Source organism: Leptodactylus fuscus, chromosome 5 (assembly GCF_031893055.1).
Source record: "Leptodactylus fuscus isolate aLepFus1 chromosome 5, aLepFus1.hap2, whole genome shotgun sequence".
In the NCBI taxonomy this organism is placed as follows: domain Eukaryota; kingdom Metazoa; phylum Chordata; class Amphibia; order Anura; family Leptodactylidae; genus Leptodactylus; species Leptodactylus fuscus.
The window spans coordinates 2,305,013-2,325,926 of record NC_134269.1 but is presented as its reverse complement, the minus strand read 5'-3'; the positions used below and the strand labels follow the sequence as shown (position 1 = coordinate 2,325,926).

The 20,914-nt window shown below is 40.3% G+C and overlaps 1 protein-coding gene across 1 annotated transcript; it reads right to left on the bottom strand.

Moving 5' to 3' along the window:
* Positions 1-298: 298 nt before the first annotated feature.
* LOC142204263 (olfactory receptor 10A7-like) lies at positions 299-1,333 on the bottom strand. Its single transcript, XM_075275572.1, has one exon. It carries the CDS (start codon positions 1,331-1,333, stop codon positions 299-301), a length of 1,035 nt encoding a protein of 344 aa, XP_075131673.1.
* Positions 1,334-20,914: the final 19,581 nt, after the last annotated feature.

Below are 20,914 nucleotides of genomic sequence, written 5' to 3'. Positions count from 1 at the left end.
CTATAAATGCTATATAGCTGTCAAATAAAGACTGGATGCCTATTGTATGGTTCTTCCATCTTTTTAATACACACCTGGAAGAATGTATCACTCTTCCAATGATGGAAAAAGTATTGTGCATCAAAGATTCTCCACGTCCTCATTTCTGCACCCCACCGCTACCTTTTACTAAAGTGGACATAGCAGGGTGGAGGTCAAGGTAGGACAGGCCAACGCTTTTTATTTTTTTGTACACAGGACATCATGCAAGTATGGTAAGATGATATCACAACAATACAGAGGATACAAAGTCTAGAATTTACATATAACTTGGACACCGAAGCTGTTTATAAAGAACATGATGTAAAGCTTTCTTAATATCCTTATTCTTCAGACTGTATATAATGGGGTTGATCAGTGGGGTGAACACAGTATATAGCAGGGATATTATTTTACTGATGGTCGATGATTGTCTTTTAATTGGGAACATATAAACACCAAACAGAGTCCAGTAGAATATGGAGACCACAATGAGGTGGGAGCTACAGGTGGAGAAGGCTTTCTGTCTTCCAGTACTGGATGGGATCCTTAAGGTGGTGACAATAATTTTGGCATATGAAAATACAATTATTACAGAAGGGATAATAATGAGTGGGATACCTAGTACAGAAACTTCCTTCTGAATGATGTAGGTATTGGAACAGGAAAGTTCTAATATAGGAAAAAAGTCACAGAAGAAATGGTCAATGACGTTCGGTCCACAAAAGTTCAGCATCAAAAAAGTTGAGATGAAAAGTGATAAAATGAACAAAGCAAACAACCAACAGGAGGCGACCAATACAACACAATATCTACCGGTCATGATGGAGGAGTAACGGAGAGGATTACAGATGGCCACATATCTGTCATAGGACATCACTGTGAGGAGGAAACATTCAGAAGCTTCTGAAACTCCAAAGAAGTAAAGTTGAGTGACACAGTCACTAAAAGTAATGGATCCTCTGTAATATAGCATAATATGGAGCATCTTGGGGGCAATAGTTGTGGTTAATAAGATGTCAGTGGTGGAGAGTTGTGAGATGAAGAAGTACATTGGGGTCTGGAGGATCTTACTGGTGGACACCAGGGTGATGATCAGGAGGTTCATGAACATTGTGAACCAGTAAACCACAAGAAGCAGAGAAAAAATGACAACTCTTACATTCCAACCTTCCTGAAATCCTAAGAGGATGAACTTCGTGACACCAGTCCCATTGCTCTTCCCCAAGGGCACACTCACAGTAAAGGTGGCCCATGGTGCCGCTATGCGGTCCACTGAGACTGAGTGTCCAGTCCAGGTTGATCTTTTCCTCATTTTTATTGTTAGGGAGAACCTGCACAGAGTTGAGGTCCTTACAAGTGTTGGAATATCTACAAGGAAGAAAGTGCAAAAGGAATTATGGTCATAAAAATAACATGGTGGCACCTGGAGCAGCTGCCCCTAGTGGTTAAGAGTGGGATTTACTGTAACATCAAATAAAGTGAATTTTCATCTTTTTCATTGGAAATCCATCCATCTGTACCTTGTGGTTCTAAACATTTATTGATGTTTTAATATTGCTAATGGAGAATAAGAAGGGCAAACAAATAGCATTGTGGGTACAAGATGTCCTCGAGGCTCCGTACCAACAGAATTGTGTGCACTTTCTAAGATGCATTACATATAATCTTGGTGGGGAAAACTCCCATGATATGGTCACTGATAGTGGTATCTGACCCAAATTCTGTCAAATTCATATAGAAGTACAGGTAAGCCCCATAGACTTTTGAAAACTGACCACCAGGTTTCTATCTTGTGTCCAGTTTCTCAGGGCAGAAGACAGAAACCCAAAAGCAGAGACCGGTCGCAGGTGTGAACCCACCCTAAGATATCAGTCTGCAGCAGTTTAATATGTTGCAGAAGTTCGGGATAACTACTACTTGCACTCTTCCTTCCCTCCAAAGTCTCATACATGATAGAAACATGGAAAATCTGAGAAAATCCTGTAGCTTAGACATTTCCTAATTCCCCTTAGGTGACTTATAGTACAAATAATACAACTACAGGAGGTTAATGGCGAGGAGAGGAGAAGGTAGAGCAGCAATATCATTAGATTATGGCATATATATAACAAATATACACACCGTTATATTTACATCTGCTCGGTCCTACTGCTGAGGATGTGGCTCTTAGTAGTTCATCACTTCCTTCTCAGAATCTCCGTCCTGTTCAGAGGATCCTGGTGGTCACCAATAGAAGAAGCTTCCAGGGTCAGTCTTGTAGATGTGAGACCCTACGTGGTATCAGACACATGGACGTGCCCAATACTGCTATACAGATCCATCACTGCCCATATTTATATCCATAGACTGATCAGACTCCTCATATCCAGCTCTGGGGAGATTTCTATCACGTTGTCTCCTGAGTGGTTATTAGACGTCTATTCTCAGCCTGGAAGTTCTAAGTCATAACTTTCTCCATAAGTTCAACTTCTTCAACTACTTCTTTATAACAAAGTTATTGCTGAAAATCTTGTCAAAAGGCATATCAAAAGTTCTCTGTGAAATGTAAAACTTGGTGTTTGGAAAAAAAAAAAGTTCAAAAAGTTCCCTTAATTTTTATCTATTTGTATCCATGTCTTTTTCACTGACTTTTTTTATTCTCCCATTGAGTTAAAGCCTATCCATCATGTTTATACATGTCTGGTCAGTATGTGACTTGTATGCTGCAGTTTTTAGCAGTTGTATCTGTAATGTCAGTTTTGTCTGAGCTGGTGAGTGTAGATTGCACACAGTGAGTAGAGGAGAATCTGCTCTATAACTCTCCCAATCTCAGTAACATCCTCAGACCATGTTTCTCTGTACAAGAATCAGAGAAACACTTATTTCCTGACTAATCCTTTTCTGTATATGGTAACCCATACTCTTGATATTATGAGACAATCAGTTATACTAGTAAACCACGGAGGTACCATCCTTATCCCTCCACCCCACTCTGTCCTTTTACCAAATATTTGGGGGGATCTTTGGATTTCCTCTCCACAGTTTGTCCTTGGAACCGACCTTCCCAAACAAGGACGACTAGAGGTCTCTAGCGAGTATTTAGCAGTTCCTGAAAGAGTACTTTATAACACCCCCGACATGCCCTATACTATACGGGGCACATTTGCATGGGGTAGGATTTTGTCCATGGTCATTACATATGTCTTTCTTTGTGCTTAAGGGTCTGGTGATATCTGACAATTATATGAACATGGCTGACTTGTTACTGGGATTAGACTTGTTCTCGTTACAGATATATTTACAGCCTGCACATATTATTACTACGGTTTTCTAATGTAGTATTGTATTTATATTTACCAGCACCTCCCACATGCTCTTTTATAGGGAGCATTGGTTCCCTTATTTCAGAGGTAGAGAAACTTCGACTCTCCAGCTGCTGTGAAACTACAACTCCCAACTTTCTCCATTGACTTCCATGGAGTTCCAAGTACAACAGAGCAAGTGTGCATGCTGGGAGTTGTAGTTTTCCAACAGGTGGAGAGCCGTGCGTTCCCTATCTTTGCTCTGTATGTACTTTGTTGTGTTTTATGTATTGTGATGATTTTATCTTATCATTTCTAAATAAACATTATATTTTTTATGACCTATGGTGGTTCTGTCTTTTGACATAGTTACAGTGTTGGCCAAAAGTATTGGCACCCCTGCAATTCTGTCAGATAATACTCAGTTTCTTCCAGATAATGATTGCAATCACAAATTCTTTGGTATTATCTTCATTTAATTTGTCTTCAATGGAAAACCACAAAAAGAATTGTCAAAAAGCCAAATTGGATCTAATTCCACACCAAACATAAAAAGGGGGTGGACAAAAGTATTGGCACTGTGTGAAAAATCATGTGATGCTTCTGTAATTTGTGTATTTAACAACACCTGTTACTTGAGGCACCTAACAGGTGGTGGCAATAACTAAATCTCACTTGCAGCCAGTTGAAATGGATTAAAGTTGACTCCACCTCTGTCCTATGTCCTTGTGTGACCACATTGAGCATGGAGAAAAGAAAGAAGACCACAGAACTATCTGAGGACTTGAGAAATAAAATTATGAGGAAGCATGATTAATCTCAAAGCTACAAGTCCATCTCCAAAGACCTGAATGTTCCTGTGTCTACCGTGTGCAGTGTCATCAAGAAGTGTAAAGCCCATGGCCCTGTGGCTAACCTCCCTAGATGTGGACGCAAAAGAAACATTGACCAGAGATTTCACCGCAAGATTGTGCGGATGGCGGATAAAGAACCTCGACTAACATCCAAACAAGTTCAAGCTGCCCTGCAGTCCGAGGGTACAACAGTGTCACCCTGTACTATCCAGCGTCAGCGTCTGAATAAGAAGGGACTGTATGGTAGGAGACCCAGGAAGACCCCACTTCTTACCCACAGACAGAAGCCAGGCTGGAGTTTGCCAAAACTTACCTGAGAAAGCCAAAACCGTTCTGGAAGAATGTTCTCTGGTCAGAGGAGACAAAAGTAGGAAAAGGCCTCAACATAGAGATTACAGGAAAAAAAGAGAAGAAGACGCCCCCTACAGTCAGACATGGCGGAGGTCCCTGATGGTTTGGGGTTGCTTTGCTGCCTCTGGCACTGGACTGCTTGACTTTGTGCATGGCATTATGAAGTCTGAAGACGACCAACACATTGTGCAGCATCATGTAGGGCCCAGTGTGAGAAAGCGGGGTCTCCCTCAGAGGTCAGGGCTCTTCCAGCAGGACAAGGACCCAAAACACACTTCAGGTCAGCACTAGAAAATGGTGGTGAGAGAAAGCCCTGGAGACTTGTAAAGTGGCAGCAATGAGTCCAGCCCTGAATCCCATAGAACACCTGTGGGGGAGGAGGAGAGATCTCTTGGTGGCAGTTTGGAGAAGGCCCCCTTCACATCTCAGGGGGGACCTCGAGCAGTTTGCCAAAGAAGAAGTGTCTAAAATTCCAGCAGAGCCTTGTAAGAAACTCATTGCTGGTTAGCGGAAGCGGTTGTGCGCAGTTATTGTGTCTAAAGGTTGTGCTACCAAGTATTAGGCTGAGGGCGCCAATACTTCTGTCCGCACAAGTTTTGGAGTTTTGTGTAAAATGATCAATGATGTGACTTGTTTTTCATTCTCTTTTGTGTTTTTTCATTGCAAACAAAATAAATGAAGATATTACCAAAGAGTTTGTGCTTGTAATCATTATCTGGGGGACACCGAGGATTATCTGACAGAACTGCAGGGGGCAATACTTTTGGCCAACACTGTATTTGTGTTTGTTGAGAGTTAAATTGTTCGTATAAATAGGTTTTTAGGAGACCTGAGTGTATTCTACACAATGTTTTAAGCCAATCTAAGGTGTGGTTTACAACTACTAAAAGTGGGACCTGAGCCACTTGAGCCTGAAACTTTCCAGTAGATTGTCCACTTTTAAGGGTAGTGCCTTCTCTATTCTAGAGTGTAAGTTCTTATGGGCAGGGACCTCTTTTCGGCAGATTTTCATAACATTTATGTCCTCTCTTTTGTAGAGTGTCAGCTGTTATGACCAGGCTCCTCAGTTCTGTAGACGTATAGGCAGAATCTTCTCTCCTTTAGATTGTCTGCTTTTATTGACAGACTATTCTTCGCTGTAGAGTGCATGCTTTTATGATTTGAATTCTCTCAAATATCGATTGTTAAGGGCCACACGGTGGCTCAGTGGTTAGCACTGCAGCCTTGCAGCGCTGGGTCCTGGTGTTCAAATCCCGCCAAGGGCATAAAACCATCTGCAAGGAGTTTGTATGTTCTCCCCGTGTTTGCATGGATTTCCATCCCATATTCCAAAGACATACTGATAGGGAAAAATGTACATTGTGAGCTCTATGTGGGGCTGTATATGGGGCTCACAAGCTACATTAAAAAAAAAAAAAAAAAAAAAAAAATATCGATTGTTAACTCCTAATGTTGAATGTTGATTGTTAACTCTTATAGTTTGGGTCCTCTTGAATGTAGACAGCTCTTATAGGCAGGGTCCTCAATCAGAGGACAACTAAAAGTGAATGTATAAGGTCACGTAGTAAAGATGACCCTCTTTCTCATACCCTAAAATGAATACAGACCTCCTAAACAAATACAGATCCTAAATCCCCTTAAGTGAAAGCAGACCTCAGTTTAGAATAAACTAATAGAGACCCCCAAACCGGATCCATTAAATAAATATCCTAAAATGTCCGCTAATACATACCCCCACCTAAGCATGTACAGTAGGTACCGACCTCTCAGTGTCCTGCACTCATCTTCACCCTTGATGTAGCCACAGATAGTATCACGACTAGAGATTAATGAATGGTGCTTAATGAGCCGGGTTTGTTACAATTTCCAAAAATTCTTGGGTTGGGCTAAACTCTAGATTTTGTGTGTTTTTTACCCATCAATTACTATTACACTGTAGGGTCACTTCATTTTGGAAGGCAATGATGGAAATTATAACTAACGTTAATTATTTTATTAATAATCAGACTGATCACAATCAAATTCATTCAATTGCCATAAGGTCACACAGATGATGATCTTAAAACATATCAGAAAATATAACATTGTATCCTATAAAAATATAACTTTGTAGAGAATACAACCCAGCACTACTGACTCTAGCGCTTGAGGTGTTTATACACAAGTCCATGTACGGCCTTCTTAATATCCTTATTCTTTAGACTGTATATAATGGGGTTGATCAGAGGGGTGAACACAGTATACAGCAGAGATATAAGTTTACCAATTATCGATGACTGGCCTTTTGTTGGCAGAACATAAACACTGAATATCGTCCCATAGAATATGGAGACCACAATGAGGTGGGAGCTACAGGTGGAGAAGGCTTTCTGTCTACCAGTACTGGATGGGATCCTTAAAGTGGTGCCAATAATTTTGGAATATGAAAATACAATTACTATAATGGGGATTAAAATTAATGGTATGCTAAGTAGATAGACGGACAGCTGAAAACTGAAGGTCTCAGAGCAGGAAAGTTCTAGCAATGGAATGAAATCACAGAAGAAATGGTCAACGATGTTTGGTCCACAAAACTTTAGCATCAAAACTGTTATGAAGAGCAAAGACATAATGAGAAAAGCACATATCCAAGAGGTGACGGCCAGTATCACACAATAGGTACCATTCATGATGGTGGAGTAACGGAGGGGGTTACAGATGGCCACATAGCGGTCATAAGACATCACTGTGAGGAGGAAACATTCAGAAGATTCGGCGGCTCCAAAGAAATAAAGTTGAGTCATACAGCCAGCAAAAGTAATGGATCCTCTATAATATACTATAACGTGGAGCATCTTGGGGACAATATCTGTGGGCAACATGATGTCATTGATGGAGAGTTGTGAGATGAAGAAGTACATTGGAGTCTGGAGGTTTTTACTGGTGGACACCAGGGTGATGATCAGAAGGTTCATGAAAATTGTGAGAATATAAACCCCAAAAAGCAGAAAGAAAATGACAGCTCTGATATTCTGATTGACTTGAAATCCTAAGAGGATGAATTTTGTGACAGTCGTTGTGTTGCTCTTCTCTAAGGGAATCATTGTAATAGAGGGAGTCCATGTGGCTTCCACAGGGTCTCTGGCAAGAGATGATCCACTAGAGGAAGATTTTGCCCTCATTTTTATTGGTGGGGAGAACCTGCTTGGAGATGAGGTCTTCACAAGTGCTGTAACCTCATCGAGGAAGAAAAAAGATTATATAAAAATAACTTAAGATTTGATTAAGATATGACTGTTATATGGGGTCACCAAGAGATTCTGTCCAGGTGGTTATACTGTATCAAACAGCAAATAATAATGGCCACATTTTAATTTTTTCCCATGGAACCCCTGTCCTCTGTTATGTCTGTTGTCCATTATTGGTCTATTAATATAAGCTAAGGCAACTAATAAAGGAAAGAGGTGGTTAGGGTTGGGCGATCGGGATCGGCTGGAAAATGATTGGAAATCAGATTTTAATATCAATCCTGAAATTTCAAGGTTGGCTCAACCCTACCTGTTCCCTAAAATCCCCTGAGGATTCAACATAAGCATGGGAATAAACCAGTTAGGATAAATAGGGAGTACTATGGACTTAAGAGCTGCAGAATTTGGTGCTGCCTTTGTTCGGGCACAGTACTGTGCAAAAAGTTTAGGCAGGTGTGGAAAAAATGCAACAAAAGTAAGAATTATTTCAGAAATATAAAGAGTTCATATTAGGGTTGAGCAATTGGGATTGGAAAAGATCGGATTCCGATTGGTGATAGAGTAAATTTCATGATTGCGATCGGAATTTCGATCCCAACCTTTTCAAGTGGGATCGAGGTCAGAGGTTATCTCAAGATCGACTTAACCCTAAAAGTGACTTTTCCCATTGAGAAGCATTGACTAGGGTTGAGCAACCGGAATCGGAAAAGATCAGATTCCGATTGATGATCGAGCAAATTTCATGATCACGATCGGGATCGGATGGAAAATGATCGGAAATTGGATTTTAAAATCAATCCTGAAATCTCAAGATCGGCTGAACTCTAGTTGATGGTATAGTTTTGTCAGTGAGAAAAATGCAAAGTGAATGAACGAAAGAGAAATGTAAATCCCCTCAATAGTTGGTGTGACCATTTTTCATAATACTGAGTAATAATTACATATAGTAGAGTATAATACATATAACACATATAGCGGTTACATAGTGTATGCTACATAGTATGTCAATCTTAAATGTAGCACTTCTATATAACACTTATAGTGCACCTCCATTATATGGGATGTGCTGATATATGGAGACAGTTTATACAGCACTGCATATAATGTATATCAGCATTGGGGTTGAGCTGATCTTGAGATTTTAGGATCGCTTTTAAAATCCAATTTCCAATCATTTTCCAGCTGATCCCAATCGTGAAATTTGTTCGATCGCTGATCAGGATCTGATCTTTCCCGAACCCGATCGCTCAACCCTAATCAGCATCCTGCAGCATGGAGCATAGCTGAGCTATGGAGACAGAATCTACAATGCTACAAAGTTATTTAGAAAAGTGATTATTCTGCACATTCCTATATGTTTATATACTGTATGACCCGTACATAGAACACGTATGTGTAATAGTTACATAAACCTGTAATATTTAATACAGTCCTATGAAAAAGTTTGGGCCCCCCTATTAATCTTAATCCTTGTTAGTTGTAAATATTTTGGTGTTTGCCATGTTAGTCTGATCTATCTAATAACTGATGGACACAGTAATATTTCAGGATTGGAATGAGGTTTATTGTACTAACAGAGAATGTGCAATATGCATTACACCAAAATGTGACCGGTGCAAAAGTCTGGGCACCTCAACAGAAAAGTGCCAGTAATATTTAGTAGCTCCTCCTTTTGCCTCTAGTCACTTCCTGTAGCTGTTAATCAGTTCCTGGGTCCTGGATGAAGGGATTTTGGACCATTTATCTTTACAATTCGTGTTCAGTTCAGTTTGATGGTGGCTGAGCGTGGACAGCCCGCTTCCAATCATCCCACAGATGTTCAATGATATTCAGCTCTGGGGACTGGGATGGCCATTCCAGAACATTGTCATTGTTCCTCTGCATGAATGCCTGAGTTGATTTGGAGTGGTGTTTTGGATCATTGTCTTGCTGAAATATCCATCCCCGGCGTAACTTCAACTTCGTCACTGATTCTTGAACATTATTCTCAAGAATCTGCTGATACTGAGTGGAATCCATGCGACCCTCAACTTTACCCAGATTCCCGATGCCGGCATTGGCCACACAGCCCCAAAGCATGATGGAACCTCCACCAAATCTTACAGGGGGTAGCAAGTGTTTTTCTTGGAATGCTTTTTTTTTTGGACGCCATGCATAACGCCTTTTTGTATGACCAAACAACTCAATCTTTGTTTCATCAGTCCACAGGACCTTCTTCCAAAATGAAGCTGCCTTGTCTAAATGTGCTTTTTCATACCTCAGGCAGTGACTCTGTTTGTGGCGTGCTTGCAGAAACGGCTTCTTTCTCATCACTCTCCCATACAGCTTCTCCTTGTGCAAAGTGCGCTGTATTGTTGACCGATGCACAGTGACACCATCTGCAGCAAGATGATGCTGCAGCTCTTTGGAGGTGGTCTGTGGATTGTCCTTGACTGTTCTCACCATTCTTCTTCTCTGCCTTTCTGATATTTTTCTTGGCCTGCCACTTCTGGGCTTAACAAGAACTGTCCCTGTGCTCTTCCATTTCCTTACTATGTTCCTCACAGTGGAAACTGACAGGTTAAATCTCTGAGACAACTTTGTGCCTCCTTCCCCTGAACAACTATGTTGAACAATCTTTGTTTTCAGATCATTTGAGAGTTGTTTTGAGTAGCCCATGATGCCACTCTTCAGAAGAGATTCAAATAGGAGAACAACTTGCCATTGGCCACCTTAAATACCTTTTCTCATGATTGGATACACCCGGCTATGAAGTGCAAAGCTCAGTGAGGTTACAGAACCAATGTTGTGCTTCAGTAAGTCAGTAAAAAGTGTTAAGAGGATTCAAATCAATAAAATGATAAGGGGACCAAAATTTTTACAGGTCACATTTTGGTGTAATGCATATCACACATTTTCTGTTAGTTCAATAAACCTCATTCCAATCCTGAAATATTACTGTGTCCATCAGTTATTAGATAGATCAGACTGACATGGCAAACACCAAAATATTTACAACTAACAATGATTAAGATTAATAGGGGGGCACTAAATTTTTTCATAGGACCGTACTTACCCGTAATATTTCTATACAATCCTTACACAATATACTTACGTATAAAACACACACAACATAGAACTTACATATAAAATATGGCACTGCTGAGGATTTGGCTCTTAATAGTTCATTTCTTCTTTGTCAGAATCTCCGATCCTCATGGTCACCATGAAACAGAAGAAGGGTTGGGGTCAGTTTTGTAGATGTGAGACCCTACGTGGTATCAGACAGAGGGACCTGCCCAATCCTGCCATACAGATCCATCACTGCCCATATTTATATACACACTCTGTTATGTTTCATCACACTGTTTTCCTCTTGTCTCCTGGGCCTAATTTCCTCCATATTTCTCCAGACGCCATCATGTCCCATCTGAAATAATTCTCTTTCAGATCCAGAAATTGTTGTTTATATGAACCCTAAAGCTCTATCGGTGAATGGGAATTATGATAGAATGGACTTTAGTTTTAGAGAGGAGCCAAAAAGTTCATAACAAGACAGATTTTCGAAATTTTGGATTTGATTGAGCTAAAATGTTTTGAGATTCACTATTTACTAATCAGTATTATACACTGGGGAATCTTCAGACCCACAAAGTATAATAAGTAGAGGTCGAGGTAGGAGCACAATCATGATAAATACTGATACCCCCCGCTCAAATACTGTGTATGATAGGCTTAGTATTGTTCTCTGGTGTCAGCCTGTGACTAGTAAAATGTGCATAAGACTCATCTACAAGGATAGTAATAATATTATAAAAGGCATGTATAGTTTACCAAAGTAATAAAAATGCAAATTCTTAATAGGTTTTATTATTTTCTTATACAAAGCTAAACCACAGCACATTTTAGGACATATGCACATAGATTTGCAATAATTGTAGAAGATCATACCTGAGCACAATTCAAAAGCAATAGTCTAAATAAATTCAAGGTAGTGTCTTTACTTACCCATATCCTATCAGGCTTCTATCTATACTATGTAGAGATGAGCGAGTAGTATTCGATCGAGTAGGTATTCGATCAAATACTACGGTATTTGAAATACACATACTCGATCGAGTACCACTCACTATTCGAATGTAAAAGTTCGATGCAGAACCAGCATTGATTGGCCGAATACTATACAGTCGGCCAATCAACGCTGGTTCTTCTCCTACCTTTAGAAGTCTTCTCCGTGCAGCTTCCCCGCGGCGTCTTCCGGCTCTGAATTCACTCTGCCAGGCATCGGGCCTGGGCAGAGCCTACTGCGCATGTCCACTTGTAGTGCGGGCATGCGCAGTCGGCTCTGCCCAGGTCCGATGCCTGGCAGAGTGAATGAAGAGCCGGAAGACGCCGCGGGGAAGCTGCACAGAGAAGACTTCTCGGAGGATCCAGCCCGACCCTCACTCGTGGACTTGGTAAGTATAATTTGATCGAACGTTGCCTACCCCTGAAACGAGCATTTTCCCCCATAGACTATAATAGGGTTCGATATTTGATTCGAGTAGTCGAACATTGAGGGGCTACTCGAAACGAATATCGAACCTCGGACATTTTACTGTTCGCTCATCTCTAATACTATGTATCTATACCTACCTGTCCAGTGAACTATGTATCCTGATTACTGTCTATTAGAGAAGGTCACATTCACTCGGATGTTCCAAATTGTTTATTTTTGATTCTAGAAATCACAGGTTTGGAATCACCAACTTCTATGGCTATAAGATCATTATTTGGTCTCACCTGGACGACCGGAAGTTCTTTCATCTTTTTTAAAAGTCAGAGAAAACTGGAAAGTTACATAGCGGTTGTCAGATAATGAAGGAAATTATCACCCAGTGTCAAATTAATACTTGATCTGAAAGTGTTCACAAATTGATGAGTGTTTTTTTTTTTTTTTTTTTTTTTAAATATATCATTGAGGTTTTCTATATTGTTCCTCTTTTACTCCTGTTTGCATAATTTCAAATAGAAGTGAAGTTAAATCTTGTTTTTTCCAGCCTAATAATACCAGTTACTGAAACACACCTACCCAGTGGTGTAAATACCAGGATGAAGTGGTAGCAGCTGTCACGGGGCCCAGGACTATAGGGGGCCTGCGGGCCCTTGATATGTTTTTTTTTTTTTTTTTTTAATAGGCATTTACCTTTTTTAATAGGAGTAACCCCAGCTAACAACGAGCCCTATTTACTTACCAATACTCACTCCTGCTCACAGCTAACTGTGCTTCCCCTTTTGCGTCCCATATCATGTCACTTTGGCCCCCTGAAGCGATGAAGGGGAAGCAGAGCTGACTGTGAGCAGGAGTGGAGATCAGTAAGTAAGGCTTTTCAGACACCAGAGTATAATAATCGGAGGTCCAGGGGAGGTGAGAAAACATAAAGAAACAGTGTTACTCACCTCTCCTGCACTCAGGTAGTCTTCTGGTCTCTTTGGTGACGTCTGTACCAACATTGAAGAGTGCTGAAATCAGCAGGTGATGCACAGGAGCCCAGGAGAGGTAAGTAACATTGTTTTTTATGTTTGTATACTATGTTTTATAGATAGGTTCCTAGGAGCCCTAAGAGTATTCTACACTATGTTTTATAGATAGGTTCCTATGAGTCCTAAGAGTATTCTACACTATGTATTATAGATAGGTTCCTAGGAGTCCTAAGAGTATTCTACACTATGTTTTATAGATAAGTTCCTATGAGTCCTAAGAGTATTCTACACTATGTTTTATAGATAGGTTCCTAGGAGCCCTAAGAGTATTCTACACTATGTTTTATAGATAGGTTCCTATGAGTCCTAAGAGTATTCTACACTATGTATTATAGATAGGTTCCTAGGAGCCCTAAGAGTATTCTACACTATGTTTTATAGATAGGTTCCTAGGAGCCCTAAGAGTGTTCTACACTATGTATTATAGATAGGTTCCTAGGAGCCCTAAGAGTATTCTACACTATGTTTTATAGATAGGTTCCTAGGAGCCCTAAGAGTATTCTACACTATGTTTTATAGATAGGTTCCTAGGAGCCCTGACAGTGTCCTACACTATGTTTTATAGATGGGTTCCTTTGAGCCCTAAGAGTATTCTACAATATGTATTATAGATAGGTTCCTAGGAGCCCTAAGAGTGTTCTACACTATGTATTATAGATAGGTTCCTAGGAGCCCTAAGAGTATTCTACACTATGTTTTATAGATAGGTTCCTATGAGTCCTAAGAGTATTCTACACTGTGTTTTATAGATAGGTTCCTAGGAGCCCTGACAGTGTCCTACACTATGTTTTATAGATGGGTTCAAAGGAGCCCTAAGAGTATTCTACACTATGTTTTATAGATAGGTTCCTATGAGTCCTAAGAGTATTCTACACTATGTTTTATAGATGGGTTCCTAGGAGTCCTAAGAGTATTCTACACTATGTATTATAGATAGGTTCCTAGGAGTCCTAAGAGTATTCTACACTATGTATTATAGATAGGTTCCTAGGAGCCCTAAGAGTATTCTACACTATGTATTATAGATAGGTTCCTAGGAGCCCTAAGAGTATTCTACACTATGTTTTATAGATAGGTTCCTAGGAGCCCTAAGAGTGTTCTACACTATGTATTATAGATAGGTTCCTAGGAGCCCTAAGAGTATTCTACACTATGTTTTATAGATAGGTTCCTAGGAGCCCTAAGAGTATTCTACACTATGTTTTATAGATAGGTTCCTAGGAGCCCTGACAGTGTCCTACACTATGTTTTATAGATGGGTTCCTTTGAGCCCTAAGAGTATTCTACAATATGTATTATAGATAGGTTCCTAGGAGCCCTAAGAGTATTCTACACTATGTTTTATAGATAGGTTCCTATGAGTCCTAAGAGTATTCTACACTGTGTTTTATAGATAGGTTCCTAGGAGCCCTGACAGTGTCCTACACTATGTTTTATAGATGGGTTCAAAGGAGCCCTAAGAGTATTCTACACTATGTTTTATAGATAGGTTCCTATGAGTCCTAAGAGTATTCTACACTATGTTTTATAGATGGGTTCCTAGGAGGTCTAAGAGTATTCTACACTATGTATTATAGATAGGTTCCTAGGAGCCCTAAGAGTATTCTACACTATGTTTTATAGATAGGTTCCTAGGAGCCCTAAGAGTATTCTACACTATGTTTTATAGATAGGTTCCTAGGAGTCCTAAGACTGTTCTACACTATGTATTATAGATATGTTCCTAGGAGGTCTAAGAGTATTCTACACTATGTATTATAGATAGGTTCCTAGGAGCCCTAAGAGTATTCTACACTATGTTTTATATATAGGATCCTAGGAGCCCTGGCAGTGTCATATACTATAATTTATTTTTTTTTGTAAGTCTTTATTTATTAAATTTTTAACATTATATACAGTTATTCAAATGCAAATATCAATATGCCATATTGATTACATCATATAAATTCAAAGAAACAAGCGAAAAACGTAATTGAAAACACATCTCGTAGCCAAAGAAATGTTTCTCATGACTCTATGTCATGAGATCAGGTAGTAATCTTATGCCTGACCCACAGGCCAAGCAGAAGGGCAGACAGAAGGTGTGGATGAGGCACATCTTGAATTATAACCATAGCCCACGGGGCCATAGTAAATAAAAAGAAAAAAAATTGAAGTGTGGTAAGAGAAACATGGCCGAATTTTTCTCTCTTCAAAAAGAAGGTGATGAAGGAAAGAAAGAAGAGAGGAGAGCGAGAAATGTAAGAAAGAGCCTCTGAAGGAAAGAGTAAGTGCCAATGGTAAAAGTTTAAGGGGTCAAGAAGAGAAAATTAAATAAAAGGTTGAGAAGGAAGAGATGGGAGGGAGGTAGGGAAAAAGAGGTTGGAGTAGCGTCTTTTCCAGTTCACACATCAGAGTTCAAGTTGGTACCATGGTACGATAGCCAAGGCGACCAAATTTTCAGAAATTTATCATGAGTGCCTCTAGACCAGCTCAGTAATTCCTCAAATCGTGCTATCTGATGGGTTTTTTCAACCCAGTGATCTATGGGAGGAGTGATGGATTGGAGCCAATAGTGGGGGATCACAGTCTTCGCTGTTTCAACTGGAAGGGTGGTAAGATCTGATCTCTTAGGAGTAAGTTCATGTTGGGGAAGCGACAGCAGTACAAATGAGGGTGTCAATGTCAAGGGTTTTGAATTTATTGTTCGGATAATTTGTTGAACTTGTGTCCAGAAGGGTGCTATCATGTTGCAGTACCACCAAATATGTGCTGGGGTGCCTTTTTCAGACTTACATCTCCAGCATACATCTGAGGTGGCTAGGCCTCTAGCGGAGAGCCATGTAGGGGATCTATGCCATCTAGACAAAATTTTAAAGTGAGTTTCCTGCAGTTTGACACATGGGAAAAAATCGTGTGAGTTACGTAGGACGGTGCTGGTCTCCTCATCTGTGAGGGAGACCTTCAATTCCTTCTCCCATGATGATAAATATACTGGCTTGTAGGTCGTTTGAGCAGATAAAAGCGCTTGCTTACAGGTCGTGAGTTTCCTCATTTTAGAAGAAGGGGATAAGATTAGTCTTTCAAAATGGGTGAGAGGTCTTTTTAGGTCTGTCACGTTGTCAAGAGAGGAAGCACACCATTTAAAGTGCTGATAATGCAGGTATGAAATACGAAGTTCTGGAAGCATGTCTGAAAGGGATTCAAATGTGAGTGGGGAATCATTCATGTAGAGATCGTCTAAGTATTTACCTCCTAAAGACTCCCAAAAATCATCTGGTAGAAATTGAATTTTCTTGTTCAACATGTGGGGGAGGACTTTAGCTGGGAAAACTCTCGAAGGAGTTGGGGCCAGTTTTTCTCTTAGGCTATACCACGTATCACAGGGGCCTTTCAATAGGAAGTCACTTGTGGGTGAAGCAAAATGCTTCTTCGAGGGAGTCCACAGTATGGGATCTAGCGCAGTACCATATTCTAACTCGGCTAGGGATCTAATGAGAGAACCTTCCTTTGGGGCACTTAAAGAAAGCCATCTATTTAGCATGTTGGCATGGTAATAGGTTAACATGTTTGGGAGGGCTATGCCTCCTTTATCTTTTTGTCTTGTTAGGAGGCCAAAGGAGAGGCGTGGGGTTTTGCCATTCCAAATAAATTTGTTAAGGAGTGATCTAACAGTCTGGTGGAAGGTTTTTGGTAAAAATATCGGGAGCATCTGGAGTCTGTATAGAATGGTGGGAATCACATAAGTTTGTACTATGTTTTTGCGCCCAAACCAAGAGAGGAAGGGGAGGTCATATTTTTTTAGAGTGTCTTTCAGATCTTTTATAAGGGGTATAAAATTCTTGCAATAGAGAGCATCCAGTCTATTAGTGAGTTTAATGCCTAAATATTTTATATGATCTGTTTTCCAGACGAAGGGGGAGGTCGATTGTATCCTCTTTTGAATCTTCTGTGGTAAATTTATCACTAGAATTTCGGACTTCGTGAGGTTCGGTTTATAGTTAGACAATTTCCCATAATCTTCCATTAAGGAGGTCAGTATTGGCAAACCAGTCTCAGGTTTAGTCAATAAGAAAAGTATGTCATCTGCAAATGCAAGCGAGTGCAGTGATTTGTCCCCTATTGGGTAACCCTGGATTAAGGGGTGCTGTCTTACAGATTGAAGAAGCGTTTCTAATGTTAGAATAAATAAAGATGGAGAAAGGGGACATCCTTGGCGTGTACCGTTAGAAATGTTAAAATAGGGGGAGAGTGTTCCATTTATTTTCAAGCGGGCGTGGGGTTCAGAGTAAAGGGAGAATATTGCGTCTACAAAAAATGGGGGGAATCCAAATTTATAGAGGGTTGCCTTCATAAAGCCCCAATCAACTCTGTCAAAGGCCTTCTCGGCATCAACTCCGAGAAGGACCAGTGACTGTCGTTTCTTATGAGCAAGGGAGATGACATGTAAAAACTTGTGAGTGTTGTCTTTACCTTCTCTAGTGGTCACAAATCCTGACTGCTCCTCATGGAGTAGCGTGGGGAGGAGTGGTTGGATACGTAACGCTAATATTTTCGCCCAGATTTTTAGGTCTAGGTTTAAGAGGGATATTGGCCTATAACTTCCGCATAGGTTCGGATCTTTCCCCTCCTTGGCTATAAGTGTTATGAACGCTTCTTGCGTTTGTCTCGACAGTTGAGAACCTGAGAGTAAGGCATTGCATAGGGAAGCAAGCTGGGGGACCAGTATATCTGCAAATTTCTTATAATACAAAAGTGTAAGGCCGTCTGGGCCAGGGCTTTTTCCTGGTGGGAAGGAGTTAATAACCGTTTTTAACTCAGTATGTGAGATCGGGTCAAGTAATTGTTCCGCTTTGTCTTGTGGGATAGATGGTAGTTGGAGGGACTCTAGGAATTTAGCAGTAGCTTGGGACCTGTTTATGAGTTCCGATGGGTTTTCCTCAGATCTAATATTATATAGTGTTTCATAAAATTGTTGGAATGAATGGGCAATTTCGGGAGTGTTAGTGTGTAGCGCATTCTTGTCATCCCGTATTGATTTGATGTATGACTGGTTCTTTAACTTTTTGATATATCTCGTCATTAACTTGCTGCCCCTATCGCCATGTTCGTATAGTTGTAGTTTATAGAATAAGCGGTGTCTTGTGGACTGTTGCTGGAATATACGGTTTAACTTTTCTCTAAGGGATATGAGGTCTTTGTGTTGTGTAGCTAGTCTTGTGAGTTTATGTGTCCTTTCAATGTTTGAGATTTGGGATAGAAGGGAGTCTATTTCTTTCTGCTTTTGCTTTTTCGCTGTGGTTGCTTTTGCGATAAAGATGCCTCTGATAAATGCCTTATGAGATTCCCATACACTACCAAGGGATACGTCTTCTGTAAGATTTAATTGAAAAAAATCTTTAAGTTTAATATGGATATCTGTTACCAATGCTGGGTCATTAAGAAGGCCTTCATTAAGTTTCCATGTCCACATCGTGGGCGTCAGTTCAGGGAGTACAGTCCTATGAAAAAGTTTGGGCACCCCTATTAATCTTAATCATTTTTAGTTCTAAATATTTTGGTATTTGCAACAGCCATTTCAGTTTGATATACAGTCCTATGAAAAAGTTTGGGCACCCCTATTAATCTTAATCATTTTTAGTTCTAAATATTTTGGTGTTTGCAGCAGCCATTTCAGTTTGATATATCTAATAACTGATGGACACAGTAATATTTCAGGATTGAAATGAGGTTTATTGTACTAACAGAAAATGCGCAATATGCATTAAACCAAAATTTGACCGGTGCAAAAATATGGGCACCTCAACAGAAAAGTGACATTAATATTTAGTACATCCTCCTTTTGCAAAGATAACAGCCTCTAGTCGCTTCCTGTAGCTTTTAATCAGTTCCTGGATCCTGGATGAAGGTATTTTGGACCATTTCTTTCTACAAAACAATTCAAGTTCAGTTAAGTTTGATGGTCGCCGAGCATGGACAGCCCGCTCTCAAATGATCTGAAAACAAAGATTGTTCAACATAGTTGTTCAGGGGAAGGATACAAAACGTTGTCTCAGAGATTTAACCTGTCAGTTTCCACTGTGAGGAACATAGTAAGGAAATGGAAGACCACAGGGACAGTTCTTGTTAAGCCCAGAAGTGGCAGGCCAAGAAAAATATCAGAAAGGCAGAGAAGAAGAATGGTGAGAACAGTCAAGGACAATCCACAGACACCTCCAAAGAGCTGCAGCATCATCTTGCTGCAGATGGTGTCACTGTGCATCGGTCAACTATACAGCGCACTTTGCACAAGGAGAAGCTGTATGGGAGAGTGATGAGAAAGAAGCCGTTTCTGCACGTACGCCACAAATAGAGTTGCCTGAGGTATGAAAAAGCACATTTGGACAAGGCAGCTTCATTTTGGAAACAAAAATTGAGTTGTTTGGTAATAAAAAAAAGGCGTTATGCATGGCGTCCAAAAAGAAACAGCATTCCAAGAAAAACACATGCTACCCACTGTAAAATTTGGTGGAGGTTCCATCATGCTTTGGGGCTGTGTGGCCAATGCCGGCATCGGGAATCTTGTTAAAGTTGAGGGTCGCATGGATTCCACTCAGTATCAGCAGATTCTTGAGAATAATGTTCAAGAATCAGTGACGAAGTTGAAGTTACGCCGGGGATGGATATTTCAGCAAGACAATGATCCAAAACACCGCTCCAAATCCTCAGGTATATTAGATATATCAAACTGAAATGGCTGTTGCAAATACCAAAATATTTAGAACTAAAAATGATTAAGATTAATAGGGGTGCCCAAACTTTTTCATAGGACTGTATCTAATAACTGATGGACACAGTAATATTTCAGGATTGAAATGAGGTTTATTGTACTAACAGAAAATGCGCAATATGCATTACACCAAAATTTGACCGGTGCAAAAGTATGGGCACCTCAACAGAAAAGTGACATTAATATTTAGTAGATCCTCCTTTTACAAAGATAACAGCCTCTAGTCGCTTCCTGTAGCTTTTAATCAGTTCCTGGATCCTGGATAAAGGTATTTTGGACAAACAATTCAAGTTCAGTTAAGTTAGATGGTCGCCGAGCATGGACAGCCCGCTTCAAATCATCCCACAGATGTTCAATGATATTCAGGTCTGGGGACTGGGATGGCCATTCCAGAACATTGTAATTGTTCCTCTGCATGAATGCCTGAGGATTTGGAGCGGTGTTTTGGATCATTGTCTTGCTGAAATATCCATCCCCGGCGTAACTTCAACTTCGTCACTGATTCTTGAACATTATTCTCAAGAATCTGCTGATACTGAGTGGAATCCATGCGACCCTCAACTTTAACAAGATTCCCGGTGCCGGCATTGGCCACACAGCCCCAAAGCATGATGGAACCTCCACCAAATTTTACAGTGGGTAGCATGTGTTTTTCTTGGAATGCTGTTTCTTTTTGGACGCCATGCATAACGCCTTTTTTTTATAACCAAACAACTCAATTTTTGTTTCCAAAATGAAGCTGCCTTGTCCAAATGTGCTTTTTCATACCTCAGGCAACTCTATTTGTGGCGTACGTGCAGAAACGGCTTCTTTCTCATCACTCTCCCATACAGCTTCTATTTGTGCAAAGTGCGCTGTATAGTTGACCGATGCACAGTGACACCATCTGCAGCAAGATGATGCTGCAGCTCTTTGGAGGTGGTCTGTGGA

Coding starts and splice junctions, on each gene's coding strand:
- LOC142204263 (XM_075275572.1), bottom strand. CDS start 1,333: ATGAGGAAAAGATCAACCTGGACTGGACACTCAGTCTCAGTGGACCGC.